General features: G+C 44.3%; 1 protein-coding gene across 3 annotated transcripts in view; it reads right to left on the bottom strand.

The window, feature by feature from the left end:
• The window catches only part of LOC126457515 (uncharacterized), a 76,364-nt gene that overhangs the window by 17,319 nt on the left and 40,239 nt on the right, over positions 1–18,806 (bottom strand). For 2 of the 3 annotated variants that reach the window (XM_050093854.1, XM_050093872.1), the window contains exon 3: positions 17,085–17,430. In XM_050093854.1, the coding sequence (XP_049949811.1) occupies positions 17,085–17,430 (346 nt within the window). Of the gene's footprint in view, positions 1–17,068; positions 17,431–18,806 lie in introns of all 3 variants that reach the window. The other variant, XM_050093863.1, reaches the window with a different exon arrangement.

Genomic DNA, 18,806 nt, shown 5'->3' with positions numbered 1-18,806 from the left:
CCTGGAAATGTCTTACAATTTAAAATCTGGTTCCTAAATCTCTGTCTTACCATTATATAATCTATCTGATACCTTTTATTATCTCCAGGGTTCTTCCATGTATACAACCTTCTTTCATGATTCTTAAACCAAGTGTTAGCTATGATTAAGTTGTGCTCTGTGCAAAATTCTACCAGGCGGCTTCCTCTTTCATTTCTTTGCCCCAATCAAGAATAACCTACTACGTTTCCTTCTCTCCCTTTTAATACTACCGAATTCCAGTCACCCATGACTATTAAATTTTCGTCGCCCGTCACTATCTGAATAATTTCTTTTATTTCATCATACATTTCTTCAATTTCTTCGTCATCTGCAGAGCTAGTTGGCATATAAACTTGTACTACTGTAGTGGGTGTGGGCTTCGTATCTATCTTGGCCACAATAATGCGTTCACTATGCTGTTTGTAGTAGCTTACCCGCATTCCTATTTTCCTATTCATTATTAAACCTACTCCTGCAGTACCCCTATTTGATTTTGTGTTTATAACCCTGTAGTCACCTGACCAGAAGTCTTGTTCCTCCTGCCACGGAACTTCACTAATTCCCACTATATCTAGCTTTAACCTACCCATTTCCCTTTTTAAATTTTCTAAGATACCTGCCCGATTAAGTGATCTGACATTCCACGCTCCGATCCGTAGAACGCCAGTTTTCTTTCTCCTGATAACGACATCCTCTTGAATAGTGCCCGCCCGGAGATCCGAATGGGGGACTATTTTACCTCCGGAATATTCTACCCAAGAGGACGCCATCATCATTTAATCATACAGTAAAGCTGCATGCCCTCGGGAAGAATTACGGCCGTAGTTTCCCCTTGCTTTCAGCCGTTCGCAGTACCAGCACAGCAAGGCCGTTTTGGTTATTGTTACCAGGCCAGATCAGTCAATCATTCAGACTGCTGCCCTTGCAACTACTGAAAAGGCTGCTGCCCCCCTTCAGGTACCACACGTTTGTCTGGCCTCTCAACAGATACCCCTCCGTTGTGGTTGCACCTACGGTACGGCTATCTGTATCGCTGAGGCACGCAAGCCTCCCCACCAACGGCAAGGTCCATGGTTCATGGGGGGAGGGAGGTATTTATAATACACAAATTTTCTGCAAGCCGATATAAAAAACAACGCTCTACTGTAACAAACATAAATAGCCTCCATTGAATGGTCATACATATCTTGTGTTGAAATACACATACAGCTAATAAGATGATAATTTATCAATTTTCGGGTGGCAAATTCCATTCCATGTTTTTCACACAGAAATCTGTGAGGAATGTAAATAAGCTAACGTAATAACGTGTGTAAATAAATAAGATTATTCCCTAATGAATCAGATCTTTTTCTTAAAGAAAGCTGTTTTTAGAAAATTTTATGGTATCATTAACTCAAATGAACAAGTTATTTTTACAAACAAGTCTTATGAACGTTAAATTATTCATTATGGTCGTTAGCTTCTAAATGTTGTGCGTCGTGAAGGTTCGTGTAATTGCGAGAAGATAGTTTTTTTTTTTCATGATCCTGCTTTTTTCTCAAGCTGCTTTACTGAAGTGTTTATCTGTATTCGAAAGAAAGGCTGCTCATAAAAATTCGATTGTGCTGAAACGTCACCCTTGTAAGCTCCTTGGTACAGTAATATACAGAAGAACAGAAAAAAATATTGAAAATGTACATAACAAAGACTGTGTATTACAAAGGAAAGAAGAATAAAATAATATCTGGAAGACTTTGCGGCATATGTAAGTCTAGAGAAATTGATCGACATGACGAAAAATAAGATCTTGATCTTCCAAATCTTGCGATAAATGCCTATAATGATACGTAATTTGCAATACATGAAAAAACCTATATAACCAGATGAGGATTGGTGAACCACACTCTTTCTGAATGAGTTGTGTTCGTCTCCAGCAGAGTATCGCATGGAAGTAAACTGTAATCAATGAGAAAAGAAGGAAGAAACTAGAAAAGCTCCAGATATTGTATCATAACAATTAAAAACTATATTGAACTGAACTCCTAGAAATAATATGTCAGACAAATTTCCGTAGAATACCATTAATAAGAGAATAGAGCGGTTAGCAAGACATGTGTACAGAGCAAATTCACTTGAAGTGAGAAATAACTGGAAATCAAAAGACGTCCGAGCAGGATAAAATTCAGATATAGAAACCAAAACAATAAGGCCGGCATAAACCAATGGAAAATACACTCAGTTAAAAAAAGCAAAAAAAAAAAAACTGAAAAAAAAACAGCGAAACGCCATGAGAAAGAAGACGCAAGAGACGGGGAAAACGTAAGACGGCACACATACTTCTTTAGTTCTGATTCAGCACGCTTCGCGGTAGATTTAAGACTTTCATCACGACTTACGATTCCAGGTAGTAGGCCGTATTACTTACCCCCCTAAAAAGTGATGGTGCCAACTTTAATAAAAGTGTGAAATTTCCTAATACACAGGTTCTCACTTTTAAAACAACTAGCTAGTACGCAATTCAACATTACCTTTGGAACGTTACATCAGAGTAAATATCTATCAAAGTACACTATTCTGCAAGACTTAAGGACGAGATGGCTAGAGTACCGTAACATATTATCTGCTCGTGGAAATGTGTGAAACTGCGGGAGCATGTTACCAGGGGTTTCCCAGTCGTGCACAAGAAGCTGGCTGTCGCACGGCACGAGGTCATCGTGACTATAGCGCCAAATGGGGCTGGCCCCGCGAAACGAGGCAGCTTAAGGAATGTGAAAAGACAGTGTTTGTCAGTCAGCGAACAGTTACGGTGCGGTTTGGTGGTGTTCTTCATTACAATATGGCCCGGGGACAGCATTTGGATGAGTTCACGTAGGAAAGAACCGCCGAGAAACTGGAAGAGAGATGAAGTGTGATGAGTGCAGCCCATGAGTTTGGTATTGCAAACAGCACTGCTTCAGCTGCGTGACAAGAAGAAGACGTGGTCGGTCACGGTCAGTAGCAGATGACCGCTACAGTGTGCATCAGGTACGCGTCAAATAGCGGATGCAATTGCAGCTGTATTTAACAGGATTGCAAGGCATCCAGTCTTACACTCCACAGTGGCATGGAATCGTCAGACATGGCCGTTTCGGTGGTGCAGTTGTTATGGTGTGGGGAGATATAATGTTGCATGGGTGTACTGACATCCAAATCTTTCAACACGGTACACTCGCCGGTCATCATTGTTGTGACATTGTACTTCCGCGTCTTTTCAAGGGTCCGCCCGGCTCAGATTTCATTTTTATGGATGACAGTGTGAGATCGAATCGACCAGAGTAGGTGGAGGAGCTCTAGGAACGAGGGGGTATTCGACGAATGGACTGGCCTGCCGGTTCCACGTATTTAAATCCGATAAAGCGCGTTGGATGCGTTGGGGAGATGTCTGTAGCACAAACATGTGCAAGAACGACCATCCAGCAGTTATCAAACGTGATCGTGAAGGAATGGAAAGGCTTACCAGAAGAACTCCTTACCAACATCATGATCAGCATGAGAGCACATTCAAAGTATGTTTACCTGTCCGTGGTGATCACGCACCCTGTTAGGAACCTTTCACAGTATCCAGAGCATCATCATGAATCGTCGAAAGTTCAGTGTAATTATTCTCTTTCAATAAAACTGTCGTTTTTGTTCCGCTCATTGTGTAGTTCTATCAATTACCCTCTGTACTATCCTACTTGCTATGCAAGTTTCATCGAGCTGTTACTTGGCAGTGACATATCATGCTAAAGATACTTTCGTCCTTAACTTTGCACACCAGTGTATTACCGACATCACTTCTATATGACGAATACGAAGCTTATAACTACATTGGGAAGAAAAAGTTACAGTACTTCCAGTCATAGCCATAGTGACTTGCTCGATGGAGAAACCATGGAAAAAATGTATTTCCAATAATAAGCACACACAATGAAATGCATGTCAACCCTAGAACTACAAAATGGTGGGGATATTGATAGCTACTTTACACCCGGTCTTCCACACACTCCCATATATTTTCGGTGGGACTGCGATCGGCTGACTTAGCGGAACATTTGTGGGTGTATTAAAGGACGCCTCATATTCGTCAAATGTACGGGAGCATCCATCTTACAAGATGGGACTGCCGGCGGCATTCTAATCACGTAGATGCAGATGAAAGGGCAACATTTGGTCACAAAAAAACAAAAAACAAAAACAAGCTTTGTGTTCTGCTTTAGGGCAGGTCTTGTCATGGGGGAAGCCTCGTCAGAGAGGTCCACCGGATGAACTTCTAAGTAAGTGATTCCAGTGGTGGTTTCCCGTTGCCTTCCACTGGTGATGATGAAATGATAATGAGGACAACACAGCACCCAGTCCCTGAGCGGAGAAAAATCTCCGATCCAGCCGGGTATCGTACCTTGGCCCCTTGGCGTGATATACCGCCGCGCTGACCATTCACCTATCGGGGCGGACTTTGGTCACCAAGAATATTAAAAAAAAGACATGCTGGATCATGTTCACGGCAGGCATAAGCCATGGTGCTGGGAACACCCTCAAAACTTCACACACCTCATCAGTGTCCTTCAGACACTGCAGGTTATCGCTTTATTTTGAGCAGTACTCAACGCGTGCATCATTCGAAAAAATGGTAATTCTCGACGCGTCCGAAGACACTACGCGCCTCCAGATAGTTATTGTCAAGTTTATGTGTTGTTCGCCTCACTGAAGTGCACGTTTTGGTGCCACAGTGAGCATTGTCATTTTGCGAAGTGCCCGACTTAAAAATTACTACTGTATGCTGTTCCCAACGCAAAGGTCCCTTGGAAACTGATTGAGATGGGCCTGAATTCGCTGACTGGAGCAATTCATCTTGGGCCTGAAACCAACTGCCGATGACAGGGAGTGGCTCTATTTTCCGGTATCTGTCGGTTAGAATCTATTTTACGACCACTGTGTTACATGCTGCTGGTGCACCTTACCTTGTGTACACTGTACAGTCTGCGTTGACACACCAACAAATCGTGCAACATCGCTCACAATGTGGCCATGGACACGTTTAAACACGGTAGCTTCTTGCTGCCATTCAGTCAGATCTGCCCCGATTCCCCGTAAATGACTGACACATAGACATCACTTCACTGCCATGGCTTACGTAAGTGGTGGAGGGTACATGTTACCCAACAATTTTTAAAAATTTTTTCTGAGCTTGCGCTCTCTTGCAACTTTCAGATGCATTGTTTAGTAACTGAATTGTTGTTGAAAGTACAGTTACTTGAGAGTATATCATGAAAGAACTTCACCGAAATGTGAATCAATTATTCTAGAATGTATTAGGCTGATGCATAAGTTTGTAGCTTCTTTGTTTTGAATGTTGATATTCCCGTGGCTATGCGTTTATTTATTGATTGAGGTTTCTTCATTTGTAGTTGATTGTTGCTATTTGAGTTTACATATTGTCATTTTGGCATCTGGAGATAGTGAGTGGAGCTGTGGGCGCTAGAAAATGGAGTGCGAGTGGAGAAATGTTAACATTTCCGACATATTGTTCTGTTTGACTTCTGTACACGGGTGACAACAGCGGAGGCAGCCAGAAACATTTGCACCGTATATGTGGATAATACGAACCACTGAACAAAGCATGGTAAGAAAATCGTTTACTCGTTTTAAAGAGGATCCTTTTGACATTAATGAATCTCCATGTTCGGGAAGACCTTCAGAGTCTGACAAAGATCGGTTAAATACAGTAATTTACAATGATCCACGCCACTGTACTGGAGAACTGATAAGTGTGATGAGCTGTGATGATTCAACCATCGTGCGACATTTGCATGCAATGGGGAAGGTTCAAAAACTGTGTTTGCGAGTGCTCAAAGCCAAAATCACAAAAATCAGCCGGGGTCCATATGTGCATCCCTGTTTACTTGTGATCAATTGGCTCGTGAACAACACCGATCATTTCTATCCTATATCGTCACTATGACGAAAAATGGTGTCTGTATTGTCACATAAACAAAAGAAAGGAATGTTTGAGCCCAAGAAAGCAGGAAATCATCGTTCAAAGACCTGCTAACGTCCACAAAATATAATGTTGTGCGTCTGGTGGAACAGCGACGGTGAGGTGTACAACGAATTACTTCTGCGAAGTGCAACCATCACTGCTGACATTTATTGTCAACAATTTAAACGCCTTGCAGACGCAGTCCAAGAACAACGGGCAGGAAGACTGCGTGAATTGATGCTACTCTACGATAACGGTCGCCTGCATACTGCTAGACTGACAGAAAACACTATACAGAAGTTGGGTTGGGAAATCTTTCCTCACCCAAAACATCTGACCTTGGTCCTGAGATTTTCACCCTTTTCCGCTCTCTATCGAACTACCTTCAAGGAACTTCGTCTCCGGATAAAAATACGCTCCGAACATGGCTCGACGACTCTCCCCCTCAAAACCACGTGATTTCTAAAGTCGCGGAATCGAAAAGTTATCACAACTATGGTAGACTGTTATGTGTATCTGTTGCATTTATTAAGCCTATGGAAAAACACTAAGAACTTATGCACCAATATAATACATGTGTATTAGATCGCAAGCTCTCGGTGGCTGCAAATATTTGAACCATCTGCAATGCATAAACGACTTGTTTGGAGTACCTGTGCATTAGTTGATATTAGTACTGTATGTTTAATATTTATATCTGAACACACAAAAGAATTACAGAAGAAACGAGACTGTTCACATTACTGATTACATGTATGTCACGCGAGTGACCTCTGGGATGTGAAGGGAAATCAGAATTGTACATATAATTTAATGTAAGCGCAATATACGGAAACAACTTTACATTACTGCATTACAGTGCTAATTGTGATTATAATTACAAACCAACTTATAATATTATATTTAAGAGTTTCTGTGAATTCACTCTTGAAGGGTATAGAAGGAGTTGCCCAATATAAAGTCCTTCCATTCAGTGTTAAATTGCCCCACATTAGCTACGTGGCATTTAGTGTGATCTGGCCGTTTGTTGATTACAGGTGCACCAATGCCTCTGACACCATTGTGTACTACTATTAACCCCTTGAATCCTGTAGATGTTTTTCTCCTAGCGTTATACACATATCAAAAAAAGTTTTGCATCACCTCGGTACCGAGAGATCCGGAACCTGTACAGAAAAGTGGAATAGAGATCAACAGAAACATGAAAACTGTGTGCTGGACCGAGACTCGAGCCGGCCGAAGTGGCCGTGCGGTTAAAGGCGCTGCAGTCTGGAACCGCAAGACCGCTACGGTCGCAGGTTCGAATCCTGCCTCGGGCATGGATGTTTGTGATGTCCTTAGGTTGGTTAGGTTTAACTAGTTCTAAGTTCTAGGGGACTAATGACCTCAGCAGTTGAGTCCCATAGTGCTCAGAGCCATTTGAACCATTTGAACCGAGACTCGAACTCGGGACGTTTGCCTTTCGTGGGCAAGTGCTCTACCATCTGAACTACGCAAACACGACTCACGACCCGTCCTCACAGCTTTAATTGCGACAGTACCTCATCTCCTACCCTCCAAACGGGTCGTGAGTCGTGCTGGGGTAGCTCAGATGGTGGAGGACTTGCCCGCGAAAGGCAAAGGTTCCGAGTTCGAGTCTTGGTCCGGCACACAGTTTTAATCTGCCAGGAAGTTTTATATCAGCGCACACTCCGCTGCAGAGTGAATATTTCATTCTGGAAACAAAAACATCATTTCCGACCTTTTTATTACTCATGAAAACTACACATTGCGTGTTGTACCACTATACAGTGAGACCGTCAAACGTTATTCGTCGTGGCATACTATTCACAAGTTCATCAAAGCACTGTTGGTCGAGATTGTCCCACTCCTCAACGGCAGTTCGGCGTAGATCCCTCAGAGTGGTTGGTGGGTCACAGCGTCCATAAACAGCCCTTTTCAATCTATCCCAGACATGTTCGATAGGATTCATGTCTGGAGAATATGCTGGCCACTCTAGTCGAGCGATGTGTTTATCCTGAAGGAAGTCATTCACAAGATGTGCACATTGGGGACTCAAATTGTCGTCCATGAGGACGTATGCCTCGCCAATATGCTGCCGATATGATTGCACTACCGGTCTGAGGATGGCATTCACGTATCGAACAGCCGTTACAGCGCCTCCCATAACCATCAGCGGCGTACGTCGGCCCCACTTAATGCCACCCCAAAACAGCAGGGAACCTCCACCTTGCTGCACCCCCTGGACAGTGTGTCTAAGGCGTTCAGCCTGACCGGGTTGCCTCCAAACACTTCTCCGACGATTGTCTGGTTGAAGGCATATGTGACACTCATCGGTGAATAGAACGTGATGCCAATCCTGAGCGGTCCATTCGGCATGCTGCTGGACCAATTTGTATCGCGCCGCATGGTGTCGTATTTGCAAAGATGGATCTCGCCATGGAAGTCTGGAGTGAATTTGCGCATCATGCAGCCTATTGTGCACAGTTTGAGTCGTAACACGACGTTCTGTGGCTGCACTAAAAGCATCAACATGGTGACTTTGCTGTCATGGTTCCTCCGAGACATAATCCGTAGGTAGCGGTCATCCACTGAAGTAGTAGCCCTTGGGCAGTCTGAGCTAGACATGTCATCGACAGTTCCTGTCTCTCTGTATCTCCTCCATGTCCGAACAACATCGCTTTGGATCACTCCGAGACGACCGGACACCTCTCTTTTTGAGGGCCCTTCCTGGCACAAAGTAACAACGCGGAGGCGATCGAACCGCTATATCGATCGTTTAGGCATGGTTGAACTACAGACAACACGAGCCGTGTATCTTTTTCCTGGGCCAGTGACTGGAACTGTTCGGCTGTCGGACCCCCTCCGTCTAATAGGCGCTGCTCATGCATGGCTGTTTACATCTTTGGGTGGGTTTAGTGACACCTCTGAGCAGTCAAAGGGACTGTGTCTGTGGTACAATATCCACAGTCAACGTGTATATACAGGAGTTCTGAGAACCGGGGAGATGCGAAACTTTTTTGGTGTATGTATTAATGATTTTCATTAGTTTTTGAGGTAAGAGAAGTACTAGTAATGGCAGAGTTCTTTAATATACTGTCTATGGCAGTTTAATTCCCCCAGAAAATATACTATAATTCATTAATTAGTGCAACATACTACTTTATTTATTTTTAAATCAACCACGGTAGTAAAAATACGATAATACGACCTGCTAAAGTAGTTGAACTAAAGTGCTTCATTAAGTCTAGGTAGTGGGTGTTCCAGTTAAAATTATGATCTCTCTGTAAATCCATAAAACCTGACACTTTGGTCTTCTTGTATTTCATGGTCTGAAAAGTTGTTTTATTTCGTCTGGCGATCTCTGAGAAGCACTGAACTGTATGTGCTCAGTCTTCAGCGATAATTCATTTGGACTGAATCGGCCATCGACGTTTTCGAATATTTCATTAGCTATCTTCCCAGTAAAAAGCCTGGTGTTGTTTTCTATTCAGGTTCTTGTATAATCTGCAACGAAGTCGAAATTGTCGTCTTCTGAAACTGCAATTGAAGAAGGAAATATTTATCTTTACGTATTAGTAAGCTTCTGACTTTTGACATTCAACTGTGTTCGTACTATGTGACAATTTTCTCTATAAAAGAGGAAAGACTCGCCTCAAGAAAAACGAGATTGATGCTGCAGCATTTTTGCACTAACAAACAGTGTTGAATTAGTGTTAATCGCCTTGGAAGTATATCCCACTTGAGCCCACACACGCCAGTATTTGCTCCTTCCATTGATCCAAACACTCTCGCATAACGTTTTCCGTGTGGGTGTGCAGATAATCGACGCTTGGTACAGGGAATAGCAGTTGACCCCGAACATCAACCACTGTAGCGTATTGCACATACGCTATGTGATCAAAAGTATCCAGACACCTCGCTGAAAATGACTTACATGTTTGTAGCGCTCTCTGTCGGTAATGCTGGAATTTAATATGGTGTTGGTCCACCCTTAGCCTTGATGACAGCTACCACTCTTGCAGACATACGTTCAGTCATGTACTGGAAGGGTTCATGGGGAATGGCAGCCCATTGTTCACAGAGTGCTGCACTGACGAGAGGTATCGATGTCGGTCGGTGAGGCCTGGCACGAAGTCGGCGTTCCAAAACACCCCAAAGGCGTTCTATAGGATTCAGGTCAGGTATCTGTGCAGACCAGTCCATTACAGGGATGTTATTTTCATGTAACCACTCCGCCACATGCCGTGCATTATGAACAGGTGCTCGACCGTGTTGAAAACTGCAATCGCCATCCCAGAATTGCTCTTCAACAGTGGGAAGCAAGAAAGTGCTAAAAGCATCAATGAAGGCCTCTGCTGTGATAGTGCCACGCAAAACAACAAGGGGTGAAAGCCCTCTCCATGAAAAACGCGACCACACCATATCACCACCGCCTTCGAATTTTACTGTTGGCACTACACACGCTGGCAGATGACGTTCACCGTGCATTCGCCATACCCACACCCTGCTATCGGATCGCCACATTGTGTACCGTGATTAGTCACTCCACACATCGTTTTTCCACTGTTCAATCGTCCAATGTTTACGCTCCATACACCAAGCGAGGCGTCGTTCGGCATTACTGGCGTGATGTGTCGCCTATGAGTAGCCGCTCGATCATGAAATCAAAGTTTTCTCATCTCCCGCCTAACTGTCATAGTAGATGCAGTGGGTCATGATGCAATCTGGAATTCCTGTGTGATGGTCTGGATAGACGTTTGCTTATTACACATTACGACCCTCTTCAAGGGTCGGCGGTCCCTGTCACTCAACAGACGAGGCCGGCCTGTACGCTTTTGTGTCCCTTCACGTTTCTGCTTCACTATCACATCGGAAACAGTGGACCTGTGACATTGAATCACGTAACCACGTTCGAAACCAGTAAGTTCCACGGACTGCCCCATTCTGCTGTCTCACGATGTCTAATAACTGCTGAGGTCGCTGATATGGAGTACCTGCACCTAATATGAAAAACGAATGTTTTTGGGGTTGTCCGGATACTTTTGATCACATAGTGTAAATAAGCAGAATGACCCATTATTACATCATTAGAAGCCTAGTTCATTTAATATCTAGGAGCGATTTAAAGTGAACGACTAAATAAAACTGATGTGAAACGTATTACCAGTTTAGATTTATGTCACTGAGGCATTGAATTACAGGATAAAAATTAAAACTTAGGTGTTACTTTGCAAGCAGTGGAGTGATGCACGTTGGGAATTACTTGAAGAACTAGGAACAGGCAGCAACAGACCCGAGTAGAAGAGGTAACTATGAAGGCAATGAAAATGAAGCGGAGGTCAGCTGCAAATGTAGTCACATGAATGGATATCAGACAAATCAAGCAAGTTCCTTGCAGGGCTCCAAATGATAATAAAAATATATGAAGATTGTATGGAAGGTGGATAGAAGGCATTTGAAAGCATACTGAAGTAACGTGGATATGTATGGATGACTACTGTAACGCACGAAAAATTGGCGAATCTTTATTCAGCAATGGATGTTGGTAGCGATGATGCATGGAACAGAAACAGATACTTGTAGCAATGACATACTCTATTTTTAAAGTGGTCGAAATCGAAAACAGCCGTGACACAGATGATGATGTATTCTGGTGATCGTTTGAGTTCGTCCTACATTTAGTCCTTTTTTTTGCTTTTCTTGTTTGCGTTACGGACGGTAACAAAAATTGTCATCACATTGAATGTTGTTTAGATCACCGAGGTGCTTTCCTAGCTGTGGACATACTGGAGGTGGCACAGACTTGCCTTCCTATGACCTTTGAACTAACTCATCCAACCAGTTGTAGGGGAATGCGGATTTAGACCCAGGTGCAGTTTGGTATTTTTCACTTTAACAATAATTGTCAGTGATGAAACAAGAGATACGTGAGAGGCAAATATCGCGGGATGGACGAGAACCGAACCCCACACCTTTAAATGCGTAGTGTGGCGCTTACCCACCGAGCGGTAATGAGTTCTTAGTGAGCGACACTGTAGGACATGATTATCCCTCCAATTAGCACTATATTTTTACGAAGACATACCCACTGTATTCATGATATACGGCAGCCTGAAAGAAAATGATGTTTTCTTTAAACATAGGGAAATGTGCGGTCTTTTCAGGTTGTGTGGTGGCAAGTATTGTCTGTGTATCCTGCATATATACAGGGAGATCAGAAACAGTCTGAAGAGCTTGTAAGGGTTTTGTTGCGTAGAGTGTGCTAAGAAATAACTGTTATGAAAAAAAGGGGTACGTTGAGCCATTTCCGATATAATTAGCACTGAAGCTAGCCAATCAGGTTGCTGCGCACGCAGATTCAAGCGGCCTGCCAGAGACAATGTCGACACACGTGTTCTTCGTTTGGTTTTCTCAGACTGAACAAACGAAGCTTTTGCTCACCTACCTTAAATTTATTACTTGCGAGAAAGGCACATTTTAACTGGTAGTGAGTATTTCAAAAGTGGTAATTCACAAATCCGCAGATGTCAGCGCCGTATTTAGTGTGCGCAGCTACCAGATTGGCTAACTTCAATGCAAATTAAATCGGAAACGGCAGAACGTACCGAATTTTTTTAACAATTGCAACTCATCACAACCTATCCTGCAACACCATCAAAACTTTGTAAGACTGTTTCTGACCATCCCATATATTGCAATGGATGTTCTTCAAGGCATACAGAAAATTTTTAAGAAAAATATCGAGCCAATAAATTCAACGCAAGTCACGCTTAATGATAATGTATTATTATTTCTAATGCATCACAAGGGATAGCTAAAAATGTACGAAAATTCGCAAATATCTTCCCTGCCATTATCAAGTAACAAACTGCCGTGAAATTGTAGCCACTGTCCTTACAAAATCCTGAGTTGACGGCCGTGACTATAATACCGCTCCAATGGCGTTCAAAGTAATCGTTCCTTCCTGAAGTTAAATAAATTTATGACACCATACGCTCCATATGCATCAGCTTATTGTTTACGAATGTTTGTCAAAAGAAAAGGACTTATTTAGATTACGGAATGAAAAGCTTGCATTAAACATGTGAGATAAATGTTTTATAATGTAGCATTTGTATTATATGACGTTTATGCTAAGCAAGATTCGTACAAAGTAGAAACATGCTAAAAATGTTTTCATTACAGTATGAAGGACTTGCAGATCAAAATATTGTTAAGAGCTTCATAGTGTAAGACAGGTATTAGCTCATAATTACAGCCATACTAATGAAACGTAACTAACTATGCAAGTTGTGTAAGAGATGTTTAACGAAAACTTGTGTATCAGTTCATTGAGGAATGTCAAGATACAGTTCGAGAAGACTGAAAGCTACAGCTCTTATTACAGTCCCTCTCAAGAAGCAATTTGAAGAGTAAAAACTTCGTGTTTTGGGTCGACAGTATAATTCTATCTGAGACGGTAAAAGACTTCGAAGATCAGTCGAGCGAAATGAATAGAGTTTGGAAAAGAGGTTATCAAATGGACATCCACAAAAGTGGAAGAAAAGCACTGGTATGCAGTTGCACCAAATCAGGTAAGCTGAAGGAACCTTATAGATTAGGAAATGACGTCCTAAAAGCAGTGGATGAGTTTTGCTATTTGGGCAGCAAAATATCTGCTTTGTCCAAAGTATTGACCTGCAAAACAGCAAAAAAATCATTTTCATAAAAGAGAAATTTGTTGACATCTAGTATAAATGTAAGTGTTAGAAAAACTTTTACGAAGGTATTTGTCTGAGGTACAGGCATGTACGGAAGTAAATCCAAATACACACGTCAAAAAAAGTTTTGCATCACCCCGGTTCCCGGGAACCATGAGGATAGACGTTGCATGTGGATATTGTTTCACAGACTCAGTGCCTTTGACTGTTCAGAGATGTCACTAAACCCACCCAAAGATGTGAACAGCCATGCATGAGCAGCGCCTATTAGACGGAGGGGGTCAGATAGCCGATCAGTTCCAGTCATTCCACCAGGAAGGAGGTACATGGCTCACTTTGTCTGTAGTTCAACCATGCGTAGACAGTCAATACCGCGTTTCGATCGCGTCCGCATTGTTACTTTGTGCCAGGAAGGGCTCTCAACAGGGGAGGTGTCCAGGTGTCCCGGAGTGAACCAAAGCGATGTTGTTCAGACATGGAGGAGATACAGAGAGACAGGAACTGTCGATGACATGCCTCACTCAGGCCGCTCAAGGGCTACTATTGCAGTGGATGACCGCTACCTACGGATTATGCCTCGGAGGAACCCTGACAGCAACGCCACCACTTGAATAATGCTTTTCGTGCAGCCACAGGACGTCGTGTTACGACTCAAACTGTGTGCAATAGGCTGCTTGATGCGCAAATTCACTCCCGACGTCCATGGCGAGGTCCATCTTTCAAACCACGACTCCATGCAGCGGAGTACAGATGGGCCCAGCAATATGCCGAATGGACCGCTCAGGATTGGCATCACATTCACTTCAACCAGACAATCATCGGAGACGTGTGTGGAGGCAAACTGGTCAGGCTGAACGCCTTAGACACACTGTCCAGCGAGTGCAGCATGTTTGAGGTTCCCTGCTGCTTTGGGGTGGCATTATGTGGGACCGACGTACGCCGCTGGTGGTCGTGGAAGTTGCCGTAACAGCTGTACCATAAGTGAATGACATCCTCCGATCGATAGTGCAAATCATATTGGCACCATATTGGCCAAGCATTCGTCTTCATACAGGACGATTCGCGCCCCCCTCGTCCACATCTTATGAATAACTTCCTTCAGGATAACGACATCGCTGGAGTAGAGTGGCCAGCATGTTCCCCAAACACGAACCCTATCGAACATGCCTGGGATCGATTGCAAAGGGCTGTTTATGGACGACGTGACCCACCAACCACTCTGAGGATCTACGCCAAATCGCCGTTGAGGGGTAGGACAACGTGGACCAATAGTGCCTTGATGGACTTGTGGATAGTATGTCACAACGAATACAGACATGCATCAATGCAAGAGTATGTGCTACTGGGTATTAGAGGTACCGGTGTTTAGAGCAATCTGGACCACCACCTCTGAAGGTCCCGCTGTATGATGGTGTAACATGCAGTGTGTTGTTTGGATGAGCAATAAAAAGGGCGGAAATGATGTTTATGTTGATCCCTATTCCAATTCTCTGTACAGGTTCCAGAACTCCCAGAACCTAGGTGATGCAAAACATTTTTAGATGTGTGTAAGAAAGGAATGTAAGCTTTTGAAATGTGCTACAGAAAAATGATGAAGATTAGATTTATACACTCCTGGAAATGGAAAAAAGAACACATTGACACCGGTGTGTCAGACCCACCATACTTGCTCCGGACACTGCGAGAGGGCTGTACAAGCAATGATCACACGCACGGCACAGCGGACACACCAGGAACCGCGGTGTTGGCCGTCGATTGGCGCTAGCTGCGCAGCATTTGTGCACCGCCGCCGTCAGTGTCAGCCAGTTTGCCGTGGCATACGGAGGTCCATCGCAGTCTTTAACACTGGTAGCATGCCGCGACAGCGTGGACGTGAACCGTATGTGCAGTTGCCGGACTTTGAGCGAGGGCGTATAGTGGGCATGCGGGAGGCCGGGTGGACGTACCGCTGAATTGCTCAACACGTGGGGCGTGAGGTCTCCACAGTACATCGATGTTGTCGCCAGTGGTCGGCGGAAGGTGCACGTGCCCGTCGACCTGGGACCGGACCGCAGCGACGCACGGATGCACGCCAAGACCGTAGGATCCTACGCAGTGCCGTAGGGGACCGCACCGCCACTTCCCAGCAAATTAGGGACACTGTTGCTCCTGGGGTATCGGCGAGGACCATTCGCAACCGTCTCCATGAAGCTGGGCTACGGTCCCGCACACCGTTAGGCCGTCTTCCGCTCACGCCCCAACATCGTGCAGCCCGCCTCCAGTGGTGTCGCGACAGGCGTGAATGGAGGGACGAATGGAGACGTGCCATCTTCAGCGATGAGAGTCGCTTCTGCCTTGGTGCCAATGATGGTCGTATGCGTGTTTGGCGCCGTGCAGGTGAGCGCCACAATCAGGACTGCATACGACCGAGGCACACAGGGCCAACACCCGGCATCATGGTGTGGGGAGCGATCTCCTACACTGGCCGTACACCACTGGTGATCGTCGAGGGGACACTGAATAGTGCACGATACATCCAAACCGTCATCGAACCCATCGTTCTACCATTCCTAGACTGGCAAGGGAACTTGCTATTCCAACAGGACAATGCACGTTCGCATGTATCCCGTGCCACCCAACGTGCTCTAGAAGGTGTAAGTCAACTACCCTGGCCAGCAAGATCTCCGGATCTGTCCCCCATTGAGCATGTTTGGGACTGGATGAAGCGTCGTCTCACGCGGTCTGCACGTCCAGCACGAACGCTGGTCCAACTGAGGGGCCAGGTGGAAATGGCATGGCAAGCCGTTCCACAGGACTACACCCAGCATCTCTACGATCGTCTCCATGGGAGAATAGCAGCCTGCATTGCTGCGAAAGGTGGATATACACTGTGCTAGTGCCGACATTGTGCATTCTCTGTTGCCTGTGTCTATGTGCCTGTGGTTCTGTCAGTGTGATCATGTGATGTATCTGACCCCAGGAATGTGTCAATAAAGTTTCCAATTCCTGGGACAATGAATTCACGGTGTTCTTATTTCAATTTCCAGGAGTGTAGTTTGTGTGAGTATCGGAGAGGTACTGAATCGAATAGGGAAGGAAACGAATTTGTGGCATAAAGACAGGCAGAACGGCCGGGTTGATACGAAAGATCCTGATGTATCAGGGTATAGATTATTTGGTAGCTGAGTGAAGTATATGAGATAGTAACTGTAGAGGAAGGCCATGACTTAACTACATTACACAAGTGGATGTAAGCTGCAGTAGCTATGCCAAGATGAAGAGGCTTGCACAGGATAGAATGGCATGGAGAAATGCTCGAACCAGTCTTTGGACCGAAGACAACAACAACAACAACAATAACAATGACACTCTTGCAGATACTTACGCAAAGAATGGCTCACCTAGATTGAGTCCGTAGACGACGGGGACATCCGGCGGCACCGTACTGGAGGCAGTTGGAGGTTTGCCGATGACTATCGGGACGTCCGGGTGCTTAGCCGGCGGGGACTTTTCCTCCTTGCCGGTGCTGATGTTGATACTGATGGGGATAACGACGGGCACCGTCTTCTGGGAGTCGTCCGTCTTGACGTGTTTGACTCCGCTGCTGCCGATCAGCACAGGGACGTCGTCGTAGTGCACCTTGTGGCCGCTGCCGCCGCTGGAGACGCTGTTGGCCACCGGCACGTACACGGGCACGTCGTGCACTGGGACGGTACTCGATGGCGCGTAGCTGCCGTGGTGCTTCCACTGCACATACAACAAACCAGTTAGTTCTGTGTAGCAGCACAGTGCTACCTGAACTATCCTCTTTCTTAGAAGAAACTATACTGGCGTGGCCCGCTTCTGCAGCACGCTGCATACTTTCTGCCCTTCCCGGATACATCTGATGACATGTAAAGGCTTATGTAGGCTTATAATGATGGCGACGTATTGTAGGAACGTCTAGTACCAATTTAGTTCTTCATTGTGCCGATTCATTAGAATTCCTGTTTAAATTTCTAAAACTTAAGTAAGTTCCCTTTTTGATACGAAAAAACTGGTAGGTTACTGTGCACTTGTACACGCTAATGTTTACATATAGACGAGGAATTTGGGCGCTAAGGACAGTCATTATCTTCATTTGTTAAATGAAAGTGAAATTTTTCACCAAGGCTACTTGTAGACCTACTTACACATTATAGTTAAAACACGGTCGTGAAAAATCACCTAAAATAACGTAATCTTCAGCTGTTACAGGGAACAGAATATAACATCGTACTTATACAAAAATACATGGCATTATCGACACCAATCGAGGACACCGTAATGTGAACCTCAGACAACAGCATTCGTTCTATTGACAGACTTACAGAGGTTTAATCAGAGTTTTTTGATGCAATAAAACCTTTGTCTCTGGTGGCTCGTTGTACAGTAATAACATTTTATTTTGTTACCAAATTCACGTTCATGTTGTTGTTGTTGTTGTTGTTGTTGTGGTCTTCAGTCCCGTGACTGGTTTGACGCAGCTCTCCATGCTACTCTATCCTGTGCAAGCTTCTTCATCTCCCTGTACTTACTGCAACCTACATCCTTCTGAATCTGCTTAGTGTATTCATCTCTTGGTCTCCCTCTACGATTTTTACCCTCCACGCTGCCCTCCAGTGCTAAATTTGTGATCCCTTGATGCCTCAGAACATGTCCTACCAACCAGTCCCTTCTTCTTGTCAAGTTGTGCCACAAACTCCTCTTCTCCCCAATTCTGTTCAATACCTCCTCGTTAGTTATGTGATCTACCCATCTAATCTTCAGCATTCTTCTGTAGCACCACATTTCGAAAGCTTCTATTCTCTTCTTGTCCAAACTATTTATCGTCCATGTTTCACTTCCATACATGGCTACACTCCATACAAATACTTTCAGAAACGGCATCCTGGCACTTAAATCTATACTCGATGTTAATAAATTTCTCTTCTTCAGAAACGCTTTCCTTGCCATTGCCAGTCTACATTTTATATCCTCTCTACTTCGACCATCATCAGTTATTTTGCTCCCCAAATAGCAAAACTCTTTTACTACTTTAAGTGTCTCATTTCTTAATGTAATTCCCTCAGCATCACCCGACTTAATTCGACTACATTCCATTA

This window comes from Schistocerca serialis, chromosome 1, assembly GCF_023864345.2.
Source record: "Schistocerca serialis cubense isolate TAMUIC-IGC-003099 chromosome 1, iqSchSeri2.2, whole genome shotgun sequence".
NCBI classification, from domain to species: Eukaryota; Metazoa; Arthropoda; class Insecta; order Orthoptera; family Acrididae; genus Schistocerca; species Schistocerca serialis.
The sequence above is the reverse complement of the archived record's forward strand: the minus strand, read 5'-3'. Positions and strand labels throughout refer to the sequence as shown.